The 26,511-nt window shown below is 37.1% G+C and overlaps 1 protein-coding gene across 1 annotated transcript in view; it reads left to right on the plus strand.

Annotated features, from left to right (window-relative positions):
• The window catches only part of LOC136854199 (fibrinogen C domain-containing protein 1-A-like), a 514,845-nt gene that overhangs the window by 417,098 nt on the left and 71,236 nt on the right, over window positions 1-26,511 (plus strand). Inside the window, exons 7-9 of the mRNA XM_067130506.1 lie at window positions 9,583-9,716; window positions 21,268-21,439; window positions 23,530-23,680. Coding sequence (XP_066986607.1) covers window positions 9,583-9,716; window positions 21,268-21,439; window positions 23,530-23,680 — 457 coding nt within the window. The remainder of the gene's footprint in view (window positions 1-9,582; window positions 9,717-21,267; window positions 21,440-23,529; window positions 23,681-26,511) is intronic.

A 26,511-nucleotide genomic window follows, 5' to 3' on the forward strand; every position in this document is an offset into this window, starting at 1 on the left:
ACACATATGTGTATATGTATATGTATATGTATATATATATATATATATAAATATATATATATATATATATATATATATATATATATATATAATGAGAGAGAGAGAGAGAGAAAACCTGTATTTTTTATAGGCTCAAGGCATCCTTGCTATTTCTTGCAAAACATCCTAGACCCTTTAGTAAAACATTCTTGAATATATTGTTATGATTATTAACTATATAAGAATATTATCATTAGTTCCGACCTCAGTGTCAATCATTTTCATGATAAACTGATGCCGTTTTTAACAAAGTTTGTCCCAAATTGCCCCATTATTGTTACGGCCTTCTTCTTATAAGAGAAGCAAAAAAAAATGTATTATTATTTTTCCTTCTCAGTGCAATTTTGCAAAACGGAACTCGATCTGTGATATCGTTTTCTTCTAAGCAAGGTAAATTCAAACGTTGACACGGAATATTTTTGAAAGGTTAAAGTATGAACCACAGCCAGTCGAGAGACCTCATTTAAATGCATTATGTTAATATTCAGATCATTTGCGAACTCACTGCTATACTTTTAAGATGGCGTTATATTTAAGCAAAAATTCATTCTAGTAAAGGTTGTTGGAGTAATGAAATTTCTTTTGGCGATTTTCTGATAATGTTACGTCATTCACTTCCGAATAAAAAGCAGTTTTTCCAGTATCTTGTGTTTTCAAGTCAGGATTGTGCATTGATGCAGTTTGTGGAAAAAGGTCATTTGTCACTCCAGGATAAAACTAGTCCTGATGAATTGCGCTCAGTATGCCCCACCTGATAATAATTATTAAGATAAGAAAACAAGGTTAATGTCGTTTTTTTTTATATCCCAGACTTGAAAATAAGCAGTTGTTTAGTATCGAACAGGGAGTCCTGCATATGACCTCTGACAACGGGCTAATTTTGAAAGTCATGATAAAACCACAAGCTCACATTCCTCTTGTTGGTGATTGCTGGTGACGTCACGTAAGATCAGATATTTGGCAATGACGTTCAGATTGAAAAATATTCTTAATTTGGACAACGTTCAGATTGAAAATATTCTTATTTTGACGACAACGGCCACTATAAAAATGTGATAGGCCATGATGGTTTTTAAGAGTTGTAACAACCCTGGTTAAAATAAAGGAAATGTTCACCCTGCATTTTTGGAACGTGGAAACTGGCAAGCTCATGAAGATTGACGTTCACTGCCGGTAAATCAAGCAGAGGTTCGTAATAACTGCCATCCGCAAATGTCTTCCTCTCTCTCAGACTCTCCTGATCACCAATCAGTTATAATTATACCTTTGCTCCTTTGCTGATTACATTTACATTTGCCCCGTGAATTAACGCGTTTCAGCCAATTATATCAATAACATTCTCCTCTCTCTCTCTCTCTCTCTCTCTCTCTCTCTCTCTCTCTCTCTCTCTCTCTCTCTCTCTTTACATTATTAAATGGTGCTTGCATCGTCCCTTCGGACCATGCCTGCATCCGCCTTTTGTTCTTTTACTTTACCTCCATTCCAGCTTCCTTTCTTCAGTCTTGCTGTCCGACCTCTCTAACCAATGCTTCGTAGTGCAGATGTGGTTTTCTCCCAGTCTCACCATTAGATCCTTTACTTTTTTTTTTTTTTTTTTTTTTTAGATCTCTCTATCTTGCCGTCCAACCTCTCAAACTCCCTCTTTTCACTGTCTTAAGTACTGAATGGCACAAAAGTCCACTAGTGCTTGGCTTGACAGCCTGAATTTCATAAAATATCTCTCTCTCTCTCTCTCTCTCTCTCTCTCTCTCTCTCTCTCTCTCTCTCTCTCTCTCTCTCTCTCTCTCTCTCTCTCACACACACACACATTATCTGCGTACATTTTAAACGAACACATACACGTACATTTTAAACGAACAGGTTGCAGTTTCATTTATGTGTCATATTTCACGAAGTATATTGTATTTGTGATTGTATTCATTATATTTGCGATTGGTTTCACAGCTATAGTGAAGGACTTCGGGGCAGCTTTTCATCGATATCGGATAAAGCTGAATGTAATCAACCATTCAGGCTTTGTGATGGCCCTGCAATTTTGAGAAACCATTTGCTAGATGTGAGAGTTCGACATGTGATGGCCCGTGGAGTTGATATACGGATATTTTTTGACCGCGTCAAAATATATTTCTTTCACCTAAAACTGAAAAATGATACATATAAATTAACAAAGTTTTCTACCCTATCATTTTATCAGCCTCAAGAGACAAATTGTTTTGTATGACTAGAAAAAAATGGTAAAATAGAGAGAAACAACACAGACTATATGTCTGGGATGCTTGGCTAAATGGGAAAACAGTAAAAAGCTTTCGGATAATGGGAAGTCGCAACCTCTCATCTGGGCAGTTTTCAGACATAAGCAGATTAGAGGAGTCCGCCTAGATTCTTACGTCTAACAAAGACCCCTCAATCATATGAATTGTCGAAAATTTGTCCTATTTTGAGATCCTGAACAGAAGAGAAATGAGGAAGCGATGACTCCTTTTTTTTCCCCCAGATACTTATCTCATTATTTCAAGAAAGGCTCGAGGTATATTATAGATGTCTGAGAATTGTGCTTAAAAAATTAATCACGCGTTACTCAGTTACTGTGTGGCAAATTTGCATGAATGAATTCCACAAAAAATTGAATTAAATGAACGCTAAAAATTAAATTAAATTAAATCACATTTTCCTCTGACTGTTCTGAACGAAAACACATCTTTTTCAGAAAAAAAAACCTAAAAAAATAACGAAAAGGATTATAATCATACTCTCAGTTATTGTGTGGCAAATTTAATTAAATGAACGCTAAAATTAAATTAAATTAAATCACATTTTCCTCTGACTGTTCTGAAAAAACACATCTTTTTCAGAATTAAAAAAGGATTATAACCATACTCTCAGTTATTGTGTGGCAAATTTGCATGAATGAATTACACAAAAATTGAATAAAATGAACGCTAAAAGTTAAAAGTAAATTAAATCACATTTTCCGCAGACTGTTCTGAACGAGAGCACAACTTTTTCAGAAAAAAAAATCGTAAAAAAAAATAACGAAAAGGATTATGATCATTAAACGTCCTACCTTTGAGCTGAACTTCAGCAGCAGCCACCTACACCCTTCCCAAAATCATTGAAGGGGCCAGTTGATGATGAAAATTAAACAGAAGAGGATTATTTTCGTAACCGCCCGTTCATCCCAGTGCGTGAACAGCCAAATATTCATTATGCCTTTATCAAAAACGCCATGTTCAAGTGCTTTGTTAACAGATGGGAGTGGCGGTGTTTTCATCCATTTTAATTGTACCTTTGATGTCCGTAAATCAGATTTTCTATTATTAAGGAAGGGTTGGAAGTTTTGGTACAGATTTTATCGTTTATATAAAAAAAAGCAGGATCTTCCAATATAAATATGTATTATTAATACCATATAAAAAAATTTAATGTCTCGTGACGCCGTCTGTGTTATGAGACCTTATGCTGTAGATTACCAGCTTCTAAAAAATTGCTGTAGACACAGACTGTAGCGAGATTTTCTGTGCGGTATTTGAGGTGAACGCATTCATGGGCTACATACTTCAGTGCAAGCGCATTGCAACATACGTTGCTTCATTATGTGCCTATCATTTTGATTGGTAATAAGCGTTACGGGTAAATGCACATACTGGCGTTCTGTCTGTAATTTCAGCGCAAAGTCAAAATGCAGTATGTAAGTACTTTCTGAAAACCTGAAATTGATGGAGACTCCCTTTTAAATGAATCAAATCTTACCAAATTGCAGAAAGTTGAAGACAAATCTCTCGCAAGTGCAAACGAAATAGTTCCTGAGAGAAATAACTAAAATAGCCTTTAGTTGTAACAAGTTGTAACTAGCTTTCTTTGTAGAAGGTATGCGGAGGACTGGAAGGTGGAAGAGTTGAAAGCTGTCGAAATAAAAAGTTAGTTATTTCGTTACCTTAGAGAAGCAAGTGAGTTGCTCGTAACACTACAGCCACGTTATTTTTCGTAAATAGTGAAGGAACGATACGGCCCTTTCTCTTTGAAGGAAGGTTATGCGTAATAGTTTTAGGACGGACCCCAGTTCTTAAGCTGTTCCCTGAAGTGACGAAAAAGTAAGCGCTAGAAGTGCTTGCCAAGGCTCTGTAGTGAACGTTGCAAAAGTGAATTCATACCTGTGACTTACTTTTTTCCTCGATTTTTCATCAGATTTGCAAGGTAAATTCTTCTTTTTCGGGAAAGTGAAAAGAAACGTGCTTGATATATACTGAATATATATATATATATATATATATATATATATATATATATATATATATATATATATATATATATATATAACAGTGTGTATATAAATTATGTATATGTATATATATGCGTGCTCAGTGATCAAAGTCACTGTTTATCATTATTTATAAACAACTGGTGACAAAGCACTATCATTTATATTTGTAGCTTAATATTTGTGATTATGAAAAATGTCACGGTCTCTGCGACAAGCTTATATATATATATATATATATATATATATATATATATATATATATATATATATATATATATATATATATATATATATATATATGTTGTGTGTGTGTGTGTTTGTGTGTTTTCATTCTTTTGTCAATAATCCTTTGTGTCTTCGAAAATAATACTCAAAGTCGAGGACCCCCGAAGCTCAAGAGTTACTCAGCTGGAGTGGAATAAAATGGAAGCTTTCCTTTCATTATAAAAGCATGAGAGCTTGTGTAATTTGCCATGCAAATATAATGATTATGAACGCAGCGTGTAATACTTATGCTTCATAAACGCCAAGGTTATGAGAGGGTAGACCTGCCGGGGGAGTTGGGTTGGTGGTGTAGTTTAGCGGGGGTGGGGGATATAGCAGTGGTGGGGAGGGGGTGGGTGGGAGGGGACATATCTGGAAGAGGAATATAAGCAGGGCAGCATGGAAACTGGAACGGCGGAGGAGGGGAAACTTAAAGTAATGGTAAACAATGCAAAGGAAAGACTGGCGGTGTTGTGATTAAAAGGCTGGCTTGCAGGGCTTGGAAGGATGAGGGAGGAAAGGGGAATAGAAGATTGGTAGGATTGGTAGGAAGATTGGAAGTTGCCATGTAGAAGCAGCGCCAATAAATGGAAAGAGGGGATTGGCAAATGGGTTATAGGAAGAGGAGAAATTAAGGAGAGAATGTTATATTAAAAGAATGACAAAGTGTTATAAGAAAGGCAATGATTTTTTTGAGCCGGTTGAAGTAGTAAAAAATGAATTGACTCACTGAGCTTGAGATGATAAAATGAGAGATGCAGTATGAAATGAAGGACTGAAAACTGAAGGAGAGGGCTCAAAAGAGTGTGTGAGAGAGAGAGAGAGAGAGAGAGAGAGAGAGAATTAAGAGAGAGAGAGAGAGAGAATTAATCCTCGAGCCAAATCAGTTATTACTTGAGAGATCACTAAGCTTGCGATGATAAAATGAGAGATGTAGTATGTAATGAAGGACTGGAAACTGAAGGAGGCTCAGAATAGAGAGAGAGAATTAATCTTCGAGCCAAATCAATTATTACTCAAGAGAACGCCCACGCTCCAGTGCTCCACCCAAAAAAAAAATAAATTAAAGATCATGGACTTGTATACACCCCATTAATTATATTTTGACTGCTCTTATAATGAAACTTGTTATTGCTGCAAAGTCATTTAACAAATCAAATAACCTTCATGATGTAGGAGATATCTTAAGAGCATATTTCGAAGCAACAACTTACCTGCTCGTCCAGCGAGAGATGAATCACGAGTTGCTGTTTTGAGAAGGAAACGAGTTTACTCGTTTTATAATATAAATATATTTATTGGTGTTATATGGACTTTACATATTTTACTATAGATATATACTATATATATCCAATAGAAACTATGCTGTGATTATGGAAAACGTATTGGCCGTTCGTCGACAATTACCCCGGCGGTATTTCCAGGGGTGAAGCTCCATGGACAGTAACTGATAGAAACAAATTTTCGCTGCCGGGAAATTGATACCAATCTCCCGTGTGGATCATAATCTATCTTTTATTTAATTGGCAATTTTAAGGGTGACGGGTTCCGAAATACCAGCGTCGAATCTCGAACGTAGGAACATATATATATATACACACATATATATATATATATATATATATATATATATATATATATATATATATATATATATATATATATATATATATATATACATAAATATATTATATACATTTGTTGATACGCGCAGGCATCATTTGGTATTATCGTGGTTTGCAACATCGTGCAACTGCAAAGATATCTTACATTATTATCTTTAAGATCAAGCACTTAGATGATCTGAAGCAGTAAACATTGATCTTTCCTGAACATTAACGATTGACAGATTGATTGTTTCTGTTTTTTTCTTGTATGAGAACATCAGCAAACATTTTACTGACTTTCCAAATTCCTCCTGTGAATAAATACTGTATTTGTCAAACCGTAATTCAACCTTGTAGAAATCATGGCAGTCGATTAAGCAGTCGTTAATCGATCAGCTAGTTAACCGTGAATAATTACTGAGTTTGCAATTAATTAGGGCATCAGTGAGGAAGACAAATAACCAGAAATACATCCGGTTTCGGATTTTCCCAAATTATGCTACATTAAACCTCGCATGAGCGTTATTCTGCTCCGAAAGATTCCAACGGGGAAAGTTCAGCAGTAAAATATTAAATGGTTTCTGAGTAATTTTTGCGTAGATAACAGTCTGGTAAAGATTTTTTATCTCCATTGTCCGTTTCAGGTTTAGAGCAAGTAGTTGGTTCGTATTATTATTATTATTATTATTATTATTATTATTATTATTATTATTATTATTATTATTATTATTATTTGGGAAAAACTCTCTATCACGAGAGTTCATAAATGTTCTAAAGGGTCCGCAATAATATAATTGTTAAAGGCTCGAGTAGAATTTCATAAAAGCTTTCGAACCCTTCTCTCCAGTCAAAAGAGTTCCTCATTGGACGGGTTGGTATCGTTCTCGGCTAGCACTCTGCTGGGCCCGCGTTCATAAAAAAGTTGACCGCCATTCAAAAGATTGATCTGATGTCGGTCATTGGAAGCAGTACCTCTGTGCATTTACGTACATGGAAAATATTTAGGTATTCTGAAAGTTACTCTGATCGTTCCTCGTCGGAAGCAAATTAAAAAAAAGCATGAAAGATTCATTTATTTATTCCGCATCCTGTAAATATTCATCAAGCATTTTTGTTCCATTGTTTTTGATCGTATTTCATTGACAGTGTACCAGTGCATGTTTCAACAAGTATGAATAGTACGCTCTTTGCTCACTCTGTCCTTTACATGGAAATCTGGCACTTATAATTTGAACAAATGAAGGTCAGTTTTGCAATGCAAATGTTGCATGGGCTGTTTTGATAATGAAGGTTACTTTTGCAATGCAAATGTTGGATGTACTGTTTTGATAATGAGTTGTTGTCAAGTTTGCACAACGTGTAGAATTACGACATATATTCAAAGGATGGCTGCGTGATACTGTCATTTTAACAAAAGTGTTATCTCTTAATTTACCCAGTATTTTTCATATCATCGAGTTATAAATGCCGTCTTATACTATAGATTTATAAGGAAAGACTCGAGAGAATTACTTTTTCTTTTTTTCCTTTTTATTTATTTTCCAGTGGAAAGTTTGTGGTAGTGCAAAATCCCTTAATTGAAACATATTTCTCTGTTTTTTTGTTTTTTTTTTTTTCACATGAACGATACTGCAATTTTCCAAACCGCAGCACTGATCAATTCCATATACAAGTACATGTCAACGAAAATTGGATCAGGGAAAGCAGAGGAAGTGGGAAGTCTCTCAATACAGGTCATGATATAAGTAGGCAGAATGAAAGCGCTCCCAAAAAGCGCTCAACCTCGGGGTCGAAAGCGGACACTTGTGAAGGTCCAACTTGAGCAGGACACAGGTGCACCTTGGGTTGGCTTCGAAGCGATACATAACGCCCTTAAGGTCCGGATTTACAGTCCCGACCCTCTCTTATAATGCAGTCATATTTGTTCGCTGGTGACGTTATTAAATCCATTATTATTTGCGCATCATTATATTGATATAATATTGAAATTGATAGTTTAAATTCTCGAAGTCATAAATCTCCTATGAAATGTACCTTGCTGCTAACGAATGGCTTCTGTTAACTTTCCACTTTACCAATATCCTTTCAGCTGGAAGTAATTGAAGACTGATTCCTCATTGACGTGGTTGAAAAGTCTCGAACAATAATTGAAAGTTGTAAATAGTCTTTAAAAAGTCGCAAACTATACTAATAGTATCCAGAAATAGCGCTGCAGTATAAACTTCCTCTGCAATAACAACTTGTTCTTCTACTGGAAAGAGAGTGAAGGAGGGATAGAGAGAGAGAGAGAGAGAGAGAGAGAGAGAGAGAGAGAGAGAGAAGGGAGGTCTGCTTGAACCCATTGCATGAATAATGAGCAAATAAATACCTAACGAGTAAAATGTTTGATAATGAGGTCCGGGATCAGAATTCCTTTCGCCAATATCGAGAGTCTGTCAGGCGAAGGAAATCCCAGTAATGATTGACGTGTATGTGTGGTTAATAATTCTTAACTACATTTTGCTGTATTTTTAGCCTCGGTATTATGGTTTTTGCTTCTTGCTTTCTTAGGAGAGACCAGCCAAAGGTCCCGATCTCGTAAATATGATTATCGTGAGTGTTTGAGTTCATGTGAATAATTAAGAAAAAATTAGGAGAATAATGGTGTCTTGTAACTCTGCGTTTCCTGATTGTGTATAACATTTTTTTTTTTTTGGGAGAGAGAGAGATTTTTTCCCACTAATATCCGAGTAAGTTATCAACACTTCTTAATCTCTGTAAAACATTTAAATGCTGGTATTTAGTTTCTATTCCTTTAATAAAATATCTCATGTCTGTGGTTCTATTCTAATTATATATATATATATATATATATATATATATATATATATATATATATATATATATATATATATATATAAATAAATATATATATATATATATATATATAATAAATAAATATATATATATATATATATATATATATATATATATATATATATATATATATATGTATTTATGTATGTATGTATGTGTGTGTGTTGTTTGCGAGTGTATGCTTCCATTACATTTTCTTTATGTACGTTTTACACATGTGCAGATGAACATAAGTTTATAACTGTTTTTAAGGCAAAAATTCAATTTACCTACATTATGTTCTTGAGAATTACCAACCTAATGCCTTTTCGCTCATACATTAACTAGAATTGGATGAATAAAAGCCAATAGACAAATAAACTAAATAAGATCAAACTGCCTTTGGTAACTACGACATAAAGAAGCGAATAAGCAAATGTAAGTTAATAAAGTGAGTGAATAAATGGGAATAAGCAAGAGTGTTTTTTTCCCCCAAGAAGATTTCCGCCCTTAATTCCCTGAATCTGCCAGTGACAGGAGATCTCTCTTTTTCTCACACCCCCCCCTCCCCACCAGGCGACCGAGAGACGCTTCAAGGAGGACCTGGCCACACTCGAGAACCGCACCACGGAGGCGCTGAAGAAGTCGCATGCGGATCTCGACCGCCGGATGGCTATTGCGGGTCTCGACAGCGTCCTCATTCTTAATACGTGAGTGACATTTGTGAGTTGTTATTTTTATCATCATCATATTTTTAAAGTAAGGGACATTTACAATGTGTTATCATCATCATCATCTTTAAAATGTCATTGTTATCATCCTTTGTAAAGGGCTTTACTGTAATAATGAAGGTTGTCGTCGTTTTTCATTGGTTTTGTGTTACATCATACACGTCATTATCTTTCAAGGTCATTGGCTCTGGTGTGACCTTTGTACAGAGTTTCATTGTAATGTTGCACCATACATTATCATCGTAATCCTAGCCATCAAGTTTGCAACTCCGAAAAGCATTTATATGCCATTATTATTTTTATAATAATGCCTCATCATGATTAAATGTTATATATATATATATATATATATATATATATATATATATATATATATATATATATATATATATATATAAATGTATATATATATATATATATATAATATATATACATGTATGTATACATACTGTATTTATACACAATATATATTTATTCGTGAGCGTGCTCAGTGGTTGTACAATATATCATTCATATACCATTAAGCTAATTGCTTAAAATACTACCGGTCATAAATTGTTCGGAACCCAATACTTTTACCTTTCTACTAATTGTTTAAACAAGCTACGTTGCGCGGAGGAGAGCCAGAGGTTATTCGTGTTCGTTGTTATTTATGTATTTGGACAAGTTATTTATATATTTGGACAAACACATACGTAAATTTTTTGCTTAAGTTTAAATGTTTTGCACTTCTCCTCAAGAAAGCACAGTAGTGTTTGCACACAACCTCACACACAAAACGCACGCGCGCGCACACACATACACACACATATATACATTATATATATAATATGTATATATACTGTCCACACACATATATATGTGTGTGTATATAATTTATAAGGAATAGGTAGACCAGCACTTGAGGAAACATTCTTTATTGCGACTAGTTTCGAGGTTCTAACATCATCACTCTGTAATAATGAACGGTCAGTTGAGTTGCTTGTTTTTAATTCTGCGTCTATCTTCTGTAACTATCTTTGTATTTGCCTAGTATTCCTCTCTTGACTCTTGCTTTTATAGGTTGAACGGTACTGTTCAATTTGAATTCTTGGCAGTTAGTTCTGATGTGTTTAATTTTATTTTATTTTAGTGAGTGTTCTTTCTTTCAAGTGTGTTTATTTGTTATTTTTTGATGCCTGATGATAGGGTATGTTAGAACCTCGAAACTAGTCGCAATAAAGAATGTTTCCTCAAGTACTGGTCTACCTATTCTTAATTCGAATCCGCATATATATATATATATATATATGTATGATTATTATCACATATGTACGTGATTCATTTATCACACATTACCACAGGTGAAAAATAAGAGATGGGGTGTAGGTCCTGACCGATCTCGACTTTCCTTTCAAGCCTTCGTCAATGGCTTGGAAATAAAGTCGAAACCGGTCAGGACCTACACCTTGTCTCTTATTTTTCACCTGTGGTAATGTGTGATATATATACACACACACACACACACACACACACACACACACACACACACCAAGCAAAATGAGATGAGAAACAAAGGAACATCACACCACACACACAAATTAAAAGAATCCCTTTTTTTACTTATCGTGGAATCTGTGTTTGCTAGCCCTTCCAAAGCCGGTCTCTAATCCTCTAGTGTTTATAGCAGGACATTCCTCTTATGTCTGCTTACCGTAACATTAAGACTTTTTTATTTATTTACTGAAGAGATAAGAAGAAGACGGGGAAAAAACCCTATTCATTGAGGCATAATGGGACACCCTTGTCTCAGACTGCCTAATCAGTGTTGCCATAACATGTCGTGAGAAGAGAGCCTCGTACAGTATTACCAGATGTGGTCGTGTAGTGTCTGCCACTTTACTTTACTTTAATGAACCTATTGCCTGTAGAGTCTGCCAATGAATAGGTGTTTTTGCGCCTTTCCCCCGCCGGCCGCACACTCGTTGATAAGTGCCTCAATACTGTTCATTATTCTTTTAATGCATTGAGCAGTCCCATAAAAGCATTTACGACTGACGGACCTTGATTCCAATTCGCCTCTGGTCGGACGCCCTCTGCTTCTTCTTCTTCTTCTTCTTCTTCTTCTTCTTCTTCTTCTTCTTCTTCTTCCTTGTCAGACAAGGGCTCCAGGAAGCCTTATAAAGGGAATCCTACTGCTGGACCTGGAAGCATATCTCACAGGAGCAACTTTTTTCGAACATCATTTTTTTTTATATAACGTGTTGAGCTTGCTTTTGGGTTGTCAAATCCATTAACACTTTTTGCTCTGCCGTCATTTTAGACGGCCGCTTTCATGGTGGGTGATTTCAGGACACGCCGAGTCTCCTCGATGAAATTCCAAAGCGTCTCGTGTTGCGTTTCGGTGTTGTTAGTGGTTGATGTCAGAAAATAAGTTCGTGTTACAATGTATTGAAAAATTGTTCATGGAAATGACTTCGACTGCAACAGGCTGGGTAGTTTCTCTCTCTCTCTCTCTCTCTCTCTCTCTCTCTCTCTCTCTCTCTCTCTCTCTCTCTCTCTGTCTTCACATGAATGTGTCAGAATTAGGCGATTGAAGTATTCCAATGAGGAAGTAATTTGGTCTTTTAAGTAAATATCGGCAAATCTTGCTGCTTGCTAATATCTAAGTGTGCCATATAGCCGCTAACGTATTTCTCTTCCGAATAGTTTCTTCGGATTAAAAAAAAATTAGGTCTTTATTAAATGCAGTATTGTTGTTAAATCCAGTGAGGCTGTTTGCACACTGTTTTTGCTGCTGGCTGTTTCCAAACATTCTGCCTAACAGATATCTCGGCTCTTTTTTCGTAAATTCGCTTCATTTCCGCCCTCGAGTCATCTCTGCTCACCCTTAAACACTCTACCACGCAAGTTGCTCTAAAGGACTTCATGTTTTTATATTGTCTCTTTGTATGCCATTACTACTCTCTCTCTCTCTCTCTCTCTCTCTCTCTCTCTCTCTCTCTCTCTCTCTCTCTCCATTTCTGGTGATAGAAATTCATTTCTCGTCATAATGTGGTTCGGCTCCGACAATAAGCTGTAGGTCCCGTTGCTAGGTAACCAGTTGGTTCTTAGCCACGTAAAATAAATCTAATCCTTCGGTCCAGCCCTAGGAGAGCTGTTAATCAGCTCAATGGCCTGGTTAAACTAAGATATACTTAACTCTCTCTCTCTCTCTCTCTCTCTCTCTCTCTCTCTCTCTCTCTCTCTCTCTCATCCTCGTCGTACATGTCAGGCTTCACGATCTCACAGATAATGTATGGAAGGTGAGATGTCGATTGTCAATTGGGTTGATCGCTGTTTCTTAAGGTGGAATTATTTGCCTTTTTCCGTCAGTATGACATGGGCGTTTGGAGACCGCGAACCTCCGCCAAGGCTGAGCATTCTGTTCCCAAAAGGCTTGTTTTTCGAAAAGCTACGTTCTGATCTATCCCCAAATCGTATAATAACTGCTAGTTATGAGACCCATCTTTGGTAAGATTTCAGTAAAAATTCAGTTTTTGCATTCTGTTAACAAACGAACAAACATACAGAACTTAAAACAACTCCTTTTTGAATAAAAGGTTTTAATTGGGGGTATGGGACGGGGCGGGGGTGGTGTTTTCAATCGTGTCCGTGTTAATTTTATTTTTTTTTTCTTTTAAAAAAGCCATTTGAAATGTAAGACAAGAATCTTGCTGACTCATATGCCCACCGAACAAACGCAGCCAATACGTTGTTTTAGAGCCTCGGTCAGTCGGTTAATTAGTTGATTAAACGATTGAGTGAGACATTTGTCAGGCCTGGTTTCGTCTCTCGAACTTTACTGACGCCCTGAGAAGAAATCCAAACCTTGAAGAAGAATCTTAACCGTTAGGTCCCGTTAAAAAAAAAAAAAACGCTATCTCGTTTTTTTTATTAAACGGATTGGTGACGCCAAGGTTCATTAGCTGCTAATTAAAGTACATTTAAATCTTTCCGGCCGATGACAAATCCTACCTTTGAACATTTAACGCCCCGAGTAAAATGCAGCTAAATGTTTTTATTTTTCCTTTTCAAAATAAAAGAGGGATTTAATTTTTTTTTTTTTTTTTCATTTTTAGCATCTCAATCGGAACACGTACTTTGAAATAGCAGGTTAGTCCTAATGGGTTTTTAAATCTTTTCAGCGTAGTGTCGCCTGCCTTTGAGCCACGATTACCCGCGGATTAATCCTTCTGACGTCACCGAATCAGAGAGCACTAATGTCAAACGGTAAAGCATCGGATGGAGCTTGTTACATTTAGAGAAATGCCGAGAAATTTGGGTTTAAATCGTAGGCCGTGGAACGTGTCTCAGAAGTCGATAGATGAGGTCTTGAAAGCTTGCAGAAAGAAAATAAAGTTCTGTTCCAAAACGTGACGAAATTGACTTCAGTTAATTTCATGCCTTCTGGAGGAATGAAGGCGACCAACGTCATTTTTAATCAGGGCTTCATAAACGCAGATGAATCCATATCACAAATCAAAAGAGTATTGATTGGTGTTAGTACCATAAATTGGCGTCGAACAGATTGGTCATCAGCTCACTCGAACTAAAATAAACAAATGAAAATATTACAGTACCAAAGATAGGAATCGGACAAGTAGAGACGTGTCTGATAATAGTGTCTGCAGCTGAATAGAGATTGAAAAGAGGAACATTGAATTCGTTTTGCTTTCTCGTTTGATGAGAATGCTTATCTAATTTCCTCCAAGTGCATATTTAGAATTTATATGCTGGGAAGCAATTTGCAGTGCTTATGTTTATATTGCTGTTAGTCAGTGGAAGGAAAAACGTCAGTGTTTGTGCATATCTGTGAATACTACAATAATTTTATATCTCGTTCCGCAAGAAAAAAATTAATGTGCTCCATTCACAGATTATTCAACTTTTCACGTTTGCTTTTAACTTTATTCCTACGCTGGTCATCTTTTGTTTTCCCATTCTTTAAGCATTCTTTTTAATCCTTGGCTGTGTGTATTCCGTTGAATTTGGGCTTCCCTTGGTGGTTGGGGAGAATATTTGTTTTGAGCCGTTTATCTGCTTTTGACATCCCAATTATCGGGTCCGGATGACACGGCCCTCGGTTCGGGGGAGAACATATTATATCCCTTTGATGATTTTACCGAAATGTTTGTACGACTGTGATCAAATATGATATTCAGTATTGTTGGCCGGGCTCGTTCTTTTAGTGGTTTTGTCATTTCAGTACATTGCTTTCATTTCTGCTCCAAACCTGAGAGGGATGGGTTCGATTCCAGGACAGAGTAGCTGTGCCTTAACCTCTTTTCCTAAGGTATATTATATACATTGAGAAGAAAAACTCGAGCTCGATCACGGGCGAGGGAAAAACAATTCAGGGTCATTCCCTGAAATATCCATGGGGTCTCCGTAGACCTTTGCAGTGAAATGGTGTACGTGGTGACAAGTCGACCGTGGTGGGTTGTAGCCAGAAGAAAGAGGGGTGGATGGTAGCAAATTCATCCTGAAATACGCGATGAAAACCAGAATTTTATAATTTTGTTGCACACACACACATACACACACACACACACACACACACACACATATATATATATATATATATATATATATATTGTGTGTGTGTTTACACACACGTGAAAATCGTACTTTATATTGAAAGTATATTCCCACATTCATAAGAATTGGTTTGTACGCGAGGAATATGCTGCGTGAAAACTCAACCTCTCCCTCATTAAAAGAAATAAAAAAAACTTTTAAGCCCGCATGTCTGTAACTACGCAAATGAATTATTAACAGAAACTGAAATCTAAAAACAGAATTGGAAAAAATGTGATTGCTTGTTCAAATCTTAACAGTGTTTACTAATGATTGGCTATGCATGTAATTTATTTTTGCACAATAAACTGACTTGACGTCATAGGGCAGAATATGATTAGGTACACCGGAAATGAAAGCAGAGGAAAATGAGAGCTGATAGAGCGAGATGAACAAAATTAGGGAGGGTCCAGGGGAGAAAAACAAAGCTAGGGAAGTAAGAGGGGAGAAAAAGAAGAAAACTAGGGAGAGGGTGTGGAGAAATGAGCAAAATAGAACTAGGGATATGAGTTGGGAAATGCGCAGGGTTAGGGAGAGTAGATTACCTGTGGGAGGGTCAGAAAACAAAAGACACATAGCAGAGGAAGGAGGGGAAAATACGAAAGCACAACGCCATTTGCTACTGATAATGAGAATTATAGGGAACCCTGCCCTGCTCTAGTAACGCAGAGAGCCTCATGCGGAGTTTCATGTACGAAATATGATGCACTGTTTCTAAATATTTAACTGTAGACTCACGAGCTTCCTGCTCGCCTGTCAACCGTGATTTCGTCCATTCATAATTTCCACCAAAACGACAGAGGATTTCTTCTTTACCAGTGGGGTTTCATTTACGAAATATGATGCAGTTTCTAAATATTTAAATGTAGACTCGTGAGCTTCTTGCTCGCCTGTCAACCGTGACTTCGTCCATTCATACTTCCACCAAAACGACAGAGGATTTCTTCTTTACCAGTGGAGTTTCATGTACGAAATATGATGCACTGTTTCTAAGCATTTAACTATAGACTCATAAGCATCTTGCTCGCCTGTCTACCATGATTTCGTCCATTCATAATTCCACCAAAACGACAGAGGATTTCTTCTTTGCCAGTGAAGTAAAAAATTGGATTTTTCGTTTCGATCCCTGTCCCTGGTGTTCACTTTTGATGCCCAAGAATCATTACCAGGCGCGGAGGAACACGTTTGAGCCTTTTATAAAAGGGCCTGGAAAGCTTCAAAAGCCAATATCTCTTTGCGGTTTATTGCATTTTGAGCATTCCGGTTTCCCCTTTCAATGGCGCAATCAAAAGGACTTTTCCCCCTTTTCTTCCATTTCTTTCGATGTTGGAGGGTGGGAGGAAGAGAGGTAACATTCTTTTTTTTTTTTTTTTTTTGTCCGGGTTCTTTGTTTTTCGGAGTGGCGTCGTCTTGTTCCAAAATTGGGAAAATACGTCCATTCATGCGCGCATGTGGAAGCACTGACTAGTTATTACTAAGGCATATGTTCAGGTGAAATACAAATTCAGTATGAAGAACATTGCTCAGTCACAGATCACTACAATTATTAAGCTCATATCAAGTGCCCTCCTCGTTAACGTGGATATGGGAATAGGAGAAACATGATTCCACTGGAATTAGTCGCAAAAGAATAAAAGTGTATTCTTTGTTTAATTTCCCTCTTGGATTTTTATACGAGCTTATTAGAAAAAAATTTTTGCCCTTAAATATACAGAGACGATGTAAGTAATTCAACTACGGAAAGGCCCTGTTTACCATAACATGCTCCAAATTTTCTGCTATTAGCACGCATTCTGAGGCAAATATCAATATAACAGAAATTACAGAACATACTCAAACGAAGTATCTACTGTAAGGCATTACACGTAGGGAACATCATCCATATAAACACTACTATCCATTTCAGGGACCGCGAGTCATCGTTTTTCTCAAATATCTTTCAAACTAATTATTTGATCGAAATGGTACTTTGACACAGTGTACAAGACACCTCCCGCTAATTTTTGGTAATATAGTGCATTGTCAAATGGTTTTAGTTAAGGCGTTTACTCTTGACTTATTGTACATAGTGTTGCCAAGCATCGCCAAACAATGCATTCGAACGTCCTTTATCCCCATCTCGTCCCTCCCTCTCCCATCCCTTCCTCATCCCTTCCTCATCCCTCCCTCAATCCACTTTCCTCGCCTCCCCATCTCCGTCTCCCCTCTCCTGTCAATGGGAGATAGAGGACGTTCGATTTTGTAGTTTAGGCTTGCAGACTCTGCGAAGTCTTTAAAAGTCAAGAGTAAACGCCTTAACTAACACCATTTGACAATGAACCATATTACCAAAAATTGGCAAGAGGTGTCAAAGTACCATTTCGATCAAATAATAAGTTTGAAAGATATTTAAGAAAAATGATGACTCGCAGTCCCTGTAATGGATAGTAGTTTATAAGAAAAGCTTCTGAATTAACCAAAAACTTTTAAGTAGGGTAATTTCTTATATGAAATGTAAAAGGAGGTATAGGCAATCCCTTTGTCCAGACAGCCTATAGGAGTAAAAAGGTGTATAGGTAATGAATGCCATCCATGAATCAGGATTATAAAATAACAAAACATAGAGTGGCAATGTATGAAACTCCGTATTACATGACTACTTTTATACGTACGTAATAGCCTTTAGGTCAATACATGGGAATATTTCTTAAAGACTCCACTCCGCCTTGCAGGGATTACTCCATGTGTTAGCTTTCATGACTTGAGCATAATATTAGTGGTTCCTCTCACTGCCTTTTTTTTTTGTAGTTCCCTCATAGAATAAACCTCCTGACATTTGGTGTCTTGTTTTACTTCAGTTCTGGGCACCAGATATCCCACACTCGACACCAATGAACTTTAAAGTATTAAATACCTCTTGTAGGAAATGGAGAGCCCCTTCCAAGTTTTCAAGCTTGTCGAGGAAGCTGTTCTTCAAAATCTTTAGTTTTAATTGTCATTTTTATGGTAATTTTTACTTACAGTTTTATGGAGGGAAAATTATGAAGTATTCATAGGTATATATATGTTAACTGTATTGTAAGCAGTATTTTTTTTTGGAAGAATTCGCTTTTTTGTCTTGCGAATTCTAATTCGTAGCATATTCATAGCCTGTTGATACTGTGACGCATGTTTGTAAGTAAAAGCACTCGATCAGCCAATCAGTGACCATTTGACCTCATACATGCATAGAAACCTTAAACATTTACAGACATAAAAATTAAATGTGAAGGTTTTTCGAGAATTGATATTGTGAAAAATGCTAGTTCATAATTTTTTTTTACCAACTTTTATTTTTTCTGGTCCGTGATATAAGCTAAAATTTACAATGACTTTTAGTGGACATTAATTTGAAATTCAATATTTCGACTGTAAATCATGATCAGTGACAAAGGATAATGATATTCTAATCTAAAAAAAGTGGATCAGTTCGTTACTAAGAAAGCAATCAAAATCCAACGGGGTGATTTACGAGCCAACCCAAATTCGTCAGATGAACTCCGAAGGAAGAAAGTGAATATAACGAAAATTAACCAGATGGACTCTGCGGCACACAGGAAAGCTGTGTTTGCAGAACTTGGTTCGTCCGTGAACAACACTTCAACTTCCACTTTCTGCCACAGTCATAAATTTCTTGAAACTATCTCGCCATTGCGCGCCGTCCTTCATTTCCCTTCCGTAATTTACGATTTGCTGGGAAACGTCTGTTCTCAGATTGAATGTGCCTTTGACCCATTTTCCTTTGAAAGCCTTCCCTTGAACCCTCTTAATACTGCATCAGTTTTAAGCTCATAAATAGAAACGAAAAGAGGGCAGGCTCTCTTTCATCCCTTTAAAACCTAGAATCCCATTACCACGAACAAATACAGTTTGATCCGGTAATAAACACTCGTTCGGCCATGTGTGTGCGCTCTGAACGTTCTCTCTCTCTCTCTTTCTCTCTCATATGCACTATGAACGCTCTCTCTCTCTCTCTCTCTCTCTTCTTCTTCTTCTTCTTCTTCTTCTTCTTCTTCTTCTTCTTCTTCTTCTTCTGTATATCTACCTAGCTATCAATCTGTGTATGCATTATGAACTCGTCTCTCTCTCTCTCTCTCTCTCTCTCTCTCTGTTCGTCTGCATAACTACCTAGCTATCAATCTGTGTATGCATTATGAACTCATCTCTCTCTCTCTCTCTCTCTCTCTCTCTCTCTCTCTCTCTCTCTCTCTCTCTCTCTCTCTCTTCTTCGCCTGTATAACTACCTAGCTATCAATCTACGTATGCATTATGAACTCATATCTCTCTCTCTCTCTCTCTCTCTCTCTCTCTCTCTGGCAAACGTGGTAATACCTTCGATTTAACCAGCGGTAACTCTTGCAACTTTTCTTTCCTCTGCTTTCAAGAAAACGTACAAACGCAATCAGACGCAAAAGCAAACTCTCGTAAAACCACGATAAACCTCACTCCTGCATTACGCTCGGTGGGTTGCACAGCGACGGACAGCACTAGTGCTGCAGCAGTCGTGCAGCATTATGTATGCCTTTTAAACAGATTCACGGTTATGGACAGCCGTACAGTATTTGCCGGTCATAACGGCCAGAATAAAAAGAAATGGGATTTACCTGTATCCTACGACATACAGTATGCTTTCATAACCGTATCTCAGTCAGTGTTATGTATATATAGATTATAAAAACGATATTTAAATGCAATAAACATGCATATGAAAGTATCTGGGATTCTGCATATAAAATCCGGCGTCTGTTATAATGTTTTTTTTTTTTCCTGGGCTCTGTATTTTAGCCAGATATTTCTTCTCTTCTTTCCCCCCCCCCTTCATCACCACCCCACCATTGCCTCCTTCTCCTCCTCCTCCTCCTCCCAACTTCATCCGTATTATTAGGGGGGGGGGTGCAGGGTATAGGTGGGGAGAGGGGCGTTGATGTGAGTAATCCGATTCATTACGTGAGGTGAGGCTTAAAAACCCAGTTTACCCAACCAAAATTAGAGACAGTTCCCCTCTGAAAATATCACCGGCATGTAATTGTAATTAATTACATGAATGGGGGAGCATAATTAGCCACTATTTATAAATGTCTGAGAGACAAATGGAAACCATAAAAGGCATTCAGAACAAGGGAAAAATATATTAAACAAATGAAAATCATTCTGTGGGCTACTTCTCAAAGCTCAGTAACACCCTCTCTCTCTCTCTCTCTCTCTCTCTCTCTCTCTCTCTCTCTCTCTCTCTCTCTCTCTCTCTCTCTCTCTCCCCCCCAGTCCCAGTGGGCGAAAGATGAGAAACCTGTCCGAAACTAAGTAACTGCAAACGAAAACTATATATTCCCTCGCTGCATTTTTGCCCTCCCAGAAAGAACGAACTCATTCCATTTCTTTGCTACAAGAACATTAGAAAAACGACCGGCCAGAGGAACCGCGCTCGTGAGCACGCGCACCTGCACCCAGTTGTCTCTGCAGGATCGTTGCCGGCCTTTTAATCTCCGGGAGAACGAGTCTATATCTTTTTCTAAGTGTCTTCCCTTTGCGAAAGAAATCACCGCCCACAGACAAGAACGTCTCAAAATTACCTGCCTAAAAAGTGCCAGCACTTAGACCTGCGCTTCTCGAATGACTGTCTTAAGTTCTTGAGCTGCTTCGGAATCCCATTAAAATATGTTTTAATTTTATTTTTTATTTTTTTCGAAATGTCTAGAAGTAAGGGCAACGTTCAGGAAGATAAACCTACACGCGTTTATCCTCTCCAGAATCCTTGCAGTCTTTTTAACGCTTAGAATCGCTTTTTTTTTTTTTTTTTTTTAGTGTGTTTGTCCATGTTTTTATGTAAAAAAAAAAAAATTGCCACCCACGCGCATCTAAAATTAAAAGGTCGTAGCAGTAATTTGACATGTTTTTTCCTCTTTTACTTCCAAAGCCTGGATAAGCTCGCCAACAAAACCTGCCCTCTGCAGCAGTCTGCTGGGCGTCGGGAGCTGAATCTACGAAGCGACACACCTGCACGCCCACACGCCCCCAGGAGTGGTGTGGAGGATACGACTACCGAAGAGGATCAGCTGGCATACTTCCCCGCCGAGGAAGAAGGAGATGTAAGAGAGAGAGAGAGAGAGAGAGAGAGAGAGAGGGAGAGAGAGAGAATTATCACAAATAAGTTAGTGAATAATAGGTATGGAGAGTTGGTAATGCTGTGCATTATGAACTTAATTAAAGTACAGAAGATGTTGGAGAGTACAGCAAATCTGAACAACAATATATATATATATATATATATATATATATATATATATATATATATATATATATAATTTTATATATATATATAAATTTTTATATATAAAGAATAAAGCTGTCCGTATGATAAGACTAAGAAACAGGTATAAATTAACAGTTGTTATTTAACACTTGAATGGAATCGAATATTTGTTGGTTATCGAGAGAAATGCGTAACTCACAAGACATTGTAGCGTTTGGTAGTTCTTTCTCCCATATTCTGAAAACCAGATTTAGCGAATTGTGACCATAGGTCATTAATGGTAAGTTCACAGCTTTGACCTTTGCGTAGTTAATGTAGAGACAAACCAAGCAAAACTCAACATCAAAAAAACTCGTTCGAAAACAAAATCTCGAGTATCTCTTCGTCAGGTTAATGGCTAAACGTATCCATTTTCAAAACCACTACAAGTTTTCAGAACTCACAGTGCATTAAGTTCTTATATAAGATGAAGGAACAAAACGAGACTCGACTTAACATTTGAATACCACCGAAAAAAGAAGGATCCTATCATACATTTGGGGTTCCAGAATAATAGCTCCATCTCTGGGAGTTGCTTACATTATGTAAATTCCCTAATAATTTGTGAGATTTATTCAGCCTCGCTTTCAGTTATTTTTTTTTCTTCACACCTACTCCTGCTTCTTCTTCTTCTTCTTCTTCTTCTTCTTCTTCTTCTTCTTCTTCTTCTTCTTCTTCGGTTGCTGGTGCAAGGGGACCTCCAGAGCCGTCGATGAATTGTTGAACATCTTGGTAGATTTGCATATTGGCATGTAGATCCAGTTAGAAGGGAGGCAGAATTCCCAAAGTTTGGGGAAAAAAATATTTTCATTCAACGCACCTGTTTCTTGTTGTTCTTGAGTTTTGTCAAAATTAAAGAAAAACAATTTCTTTATCAAAATTGACATCCGCTGGTTCGCCAGTATGTACGTAAAGTGTATGTGTACATTATTTGTGTGTGAGGTTTTGTCTGGATGTAGTTCAACTCTGAGAGTAAGATTTCAACGTATTATTTAAGTGATTCCTATGATAAAAGCCCAAATATCTCTGTGTTTAGCAGACTGGTTCTCGGCTTGATCTTATTCTGTATGTTTTATTTTTCCTTTACAGTAAAAACACGAGTTAGTTAGATTGTAAGATCCTATCGATACGAGGAGCATTCGTACAGTATTATTACATCTCTCGATTGTTGTTCATTTTGTGTCTTTATGACTTTGAGCGTTCTTTATGGGGGGCTTTTATGACCAAAGATCTTGTCTTAATCTTGTTCATGACAAGGCAGATACTTTAGATACCCTCTTGGAATTTGACCGAATTTAAGCAGAAAATAAAGAGGCTTGATGATAACTGTTGTCTTGTAAAATGTTGCAGGACACGAAAAAAGTAACATATGTTTATACATATATATATTATATATATACTGTATATATACTTATATCGAATTTTTTTATTTATCTACTCGTCGACCTTTATAGTAATCACAAATATTAAGTAGCATATACCGTTTAATATCGAAATCACTGAACCCTGGGAATAACTTAATACTTGTGAAAATGTATATATATATATATATATATATATATATATATATATATATATATATATATATATATATATATATATATATATATATATAATTATGCGTGTGTGTATTTAAAATGAATTTTTGTCACATACACGGTGACGTTTTTTACATTCATCAATATTAATATCCAGTTCACTAGTGAATTGGATATATATATATATATATATATATATATATATAGATTGCGTATGTATGTATGCATGTATGTATGTATATCTGTTAGTATGTAATAAAGTGTGCGTACCTGTCTGTCTTCATATGAATAAAGATACGAAACAATGCAGAATGACCGCCCACTTATTTACTGACCTCTCACCCTTCAGGTCCCAACAACAGGAGCTTCCGGAGAAAGGGTCAGGACCTGGCTCATAAGGGAGGGCGGACGGCCGGTCACCGAAGTCCAGACCCTTGACCTAAGCATGGTCAACCGTCTCGCCTCGGAGATCGCCAAGCAGATGGCCGAGGAGGAATCAGGTCGGTGGATTTTACTTTTACTCCGTCACACGGTTGTAGGTCCTTTTTTTTTTTTTTTTTTTTTTTTCAATGCTTCTGATTCCCGTTACCTTTCAGCTTTCAGGTGGTGAGCTCATGAAGGTGTCCCTTTAGTGTACTTTTGAAATAATTGGGTATAATTTTTGTAACGCTTTTTATCTTACTGTATTACCGAATTGCTAAACGGGTATTGTGGATGTATTACCGAATTGCTCAACGGGTGATCTGGATGTGTTACCGAGTCGCTAAACGGGTGATATGGATGTATTACCGAGTTGCTAAAGGGGTGATATGGATGTATTACCGAGTTGCTAAGCCGGTAATCTGGATGTGTTACCGAATTGCTAAACGGGTAATGTAGATGTATTACCGAATTGCTCAACGGGTGATCTGGATGTGTTACCGAATTGCTAAACGGATGATGTGGATGTATTGCCGAGTTGCTAAAGGGGTGATATGGATGTCTTACCGAATTGCTAAGCGGGTAATCTGGATGTGTTACCGAACTGCTAAACGGGTGATATGGATGTATTACCGAATTGCTAAACGGGTGATATGGATGTACGTATTACCGAATTGCTAAACGGGTGATATGGATTTTAACGCCGCTGGAAAAGAAGATACGTTCTTACGTTTCGCCTCCCTTGCTTTCGAGTAATGTGAATCACTGTGGTCTTATATTTGCATGGAAAAGCAAGTCTGAATCAACACTTCACACTGTTTTATTGTCGTTTTGCAAGTTAAAAGCCTTCAGGGTTTGAGCAAGATGAATCTGCGCTCGTGTTGAATACAGTTAATTACATTCAAATTAGCAAAACGCTGTATGTCCATATATTTTTTCAGTGTGTAACAGTATACACATTTACACTTGCCGTCGTCCAGCGAGGGGCCAGCCTCTCTCACCACTGGCTTCAGGACGATACGCAATGCACCACAGGCCGGAACTTAATGTTTCGACTCTCTCCTATATTACCGTCTATTTTTTTTACAGCATGGGTACAGTTATAGTAATAATTATAATATGAAAAGAAGCGTTGACTGGAAAAAAAAGCTATGTTCGTATTGATCACTTCTCTCAGGAAAAATATTATTTAAACTTTCATTCCTGATGTGGAAATGTGACCTCTGATCCTGAAGAGATAATTTAAAGCTGACAGGACTGAATACTAATTTGTCAGTGTTTTATCGACACATTATGCCAAACGGGTTATAAGATCAGATCTTAGGAGTCGCCCCGACGTCATTTACTCAGCGTTAGGAAATACATACAGTGTTATTTTTGTAAATTTTCGAGGAAAGGAAGAAAAAATATAAATACACGGTCAGGAGTTTGGCACGGGGTCAGAGAGAGAGAGAGAGAGAGAGAGACCCGTTGCTCAAGGAGTTTTTGTCTACAGAAAGCTGAATGCCGTGAAACGACAGCGATTGTGTCACAGAGAGAGAGAGAGACGGCAGCAGTCAAGACAACGTCAGCCTGACCCTAGAGAGTAAAGTTTGTTGTATTGTTTGAGACGGGAGTTTTTTTTTTTTTTTTTTTTTTTTTTTTTTTTTTTTGGCGTGAGTGGCTGGAATGGTATTCTCGACATGTTAGTAAGCCCAACAAATAAGATTTCCAGTGTTATTTGAGATTTTTCGTCGCTCTCTCTTCTCTTTCTGTTATATATAAATATATAATACACACATTATATATATATATATATATATATATATATATATATATATATATATAAATATAATATATATATTATATATATATATATATATATATATATATATATATATATATATATATATATATATACTAGCTGACCAACCCGGCGCTGCCCGGGAAAACTCTGAAGGACTCGGGAAAATTTTCCTGCACCTCCTTGTACTGACTGTTCCATTTATCCAGAAATTACTGTGCTGATTGTCCCCTTTATCCAGGTATTAGTGTGGTGACTGTCCTTTTTATCTGGAAACTACTGTACTAACTGTCCCCTTTATCCAAATATTGCTGTACTGAGTGTCCCACTTATCCAGATATTACTATGGTGACTGTCCCATTTATCCAGGAATTACTGTGGTGACTGTCCATTTTATCCAGGTATGGCTGTGCTGACTGTCCCATTTATCCAGACATTGCTGTACTGACTGTCCATATTATCCTTGTATTACTGTAATGACTCTCCCATTTATCCAGTTTTTACTGTGGTGACTGTCCCTTTTATCCATGTATTACTGTTCTGACTGCCCCTTTTATCCTGTTATTAGTGTGGTGACTGTCCCAATTATCCAAATATTACCATACTGTCTGTCCCTGTTATCCAGATATTACTGTGCTGACTGTCCCTTTTATCCAGGCATTACTTTGGTGACTCCATTTTATCCAGACGTTACTGTAGTGACTGTCCCCCAGGTATTACTGTGGTGACTGTCCCATTTATCCAGGGATTCCTATTCTGTCTGTCCCTTTTATGCAGGTATTAATGTGCTGACTGTCCCTTTTATCCAAGTATTACAGTGCTGATGTCCATTTTATCCAGGTATTACTGTGGTGACAGTCTAAACCCTGACACAGAATTGTTAATCACAGGAAAGAAAAACATTTTCAATAATATACCTTCTATGGTATCGAGTACATGAAATGAGGTATGATAAACCCGGAGAGTTTATTTACTACATAAGTTACAAAGGGAAGGGGGTATGGGTTTGAAACCTACCCTATTATCTAAGTTGGGTTATATGATGGCCACCTGCCAAATTTTGACTAGATCGGTCAAGTGGTTCGGACTTCTATAGCGCACAAAGTTACAAATATACAAACATACATA

This window comes from Macrobrachium rosenbergii, chromosome 28 (genome assembly GCF_040412425.1).
Source record: "Macrobrachium rosenbergii isolate ZJJX-2024 chromosome 28, ASM4041242v1, whole genome shotgun sequence".
Taxonomy (NCBI): domain Eukaryota; kingdom Metazoa; phylum Arthropoda; class Malacostraca; order Decapoda; family Palaemonidae; genus Macrobrachium; species Macrobrachium rosenbergii.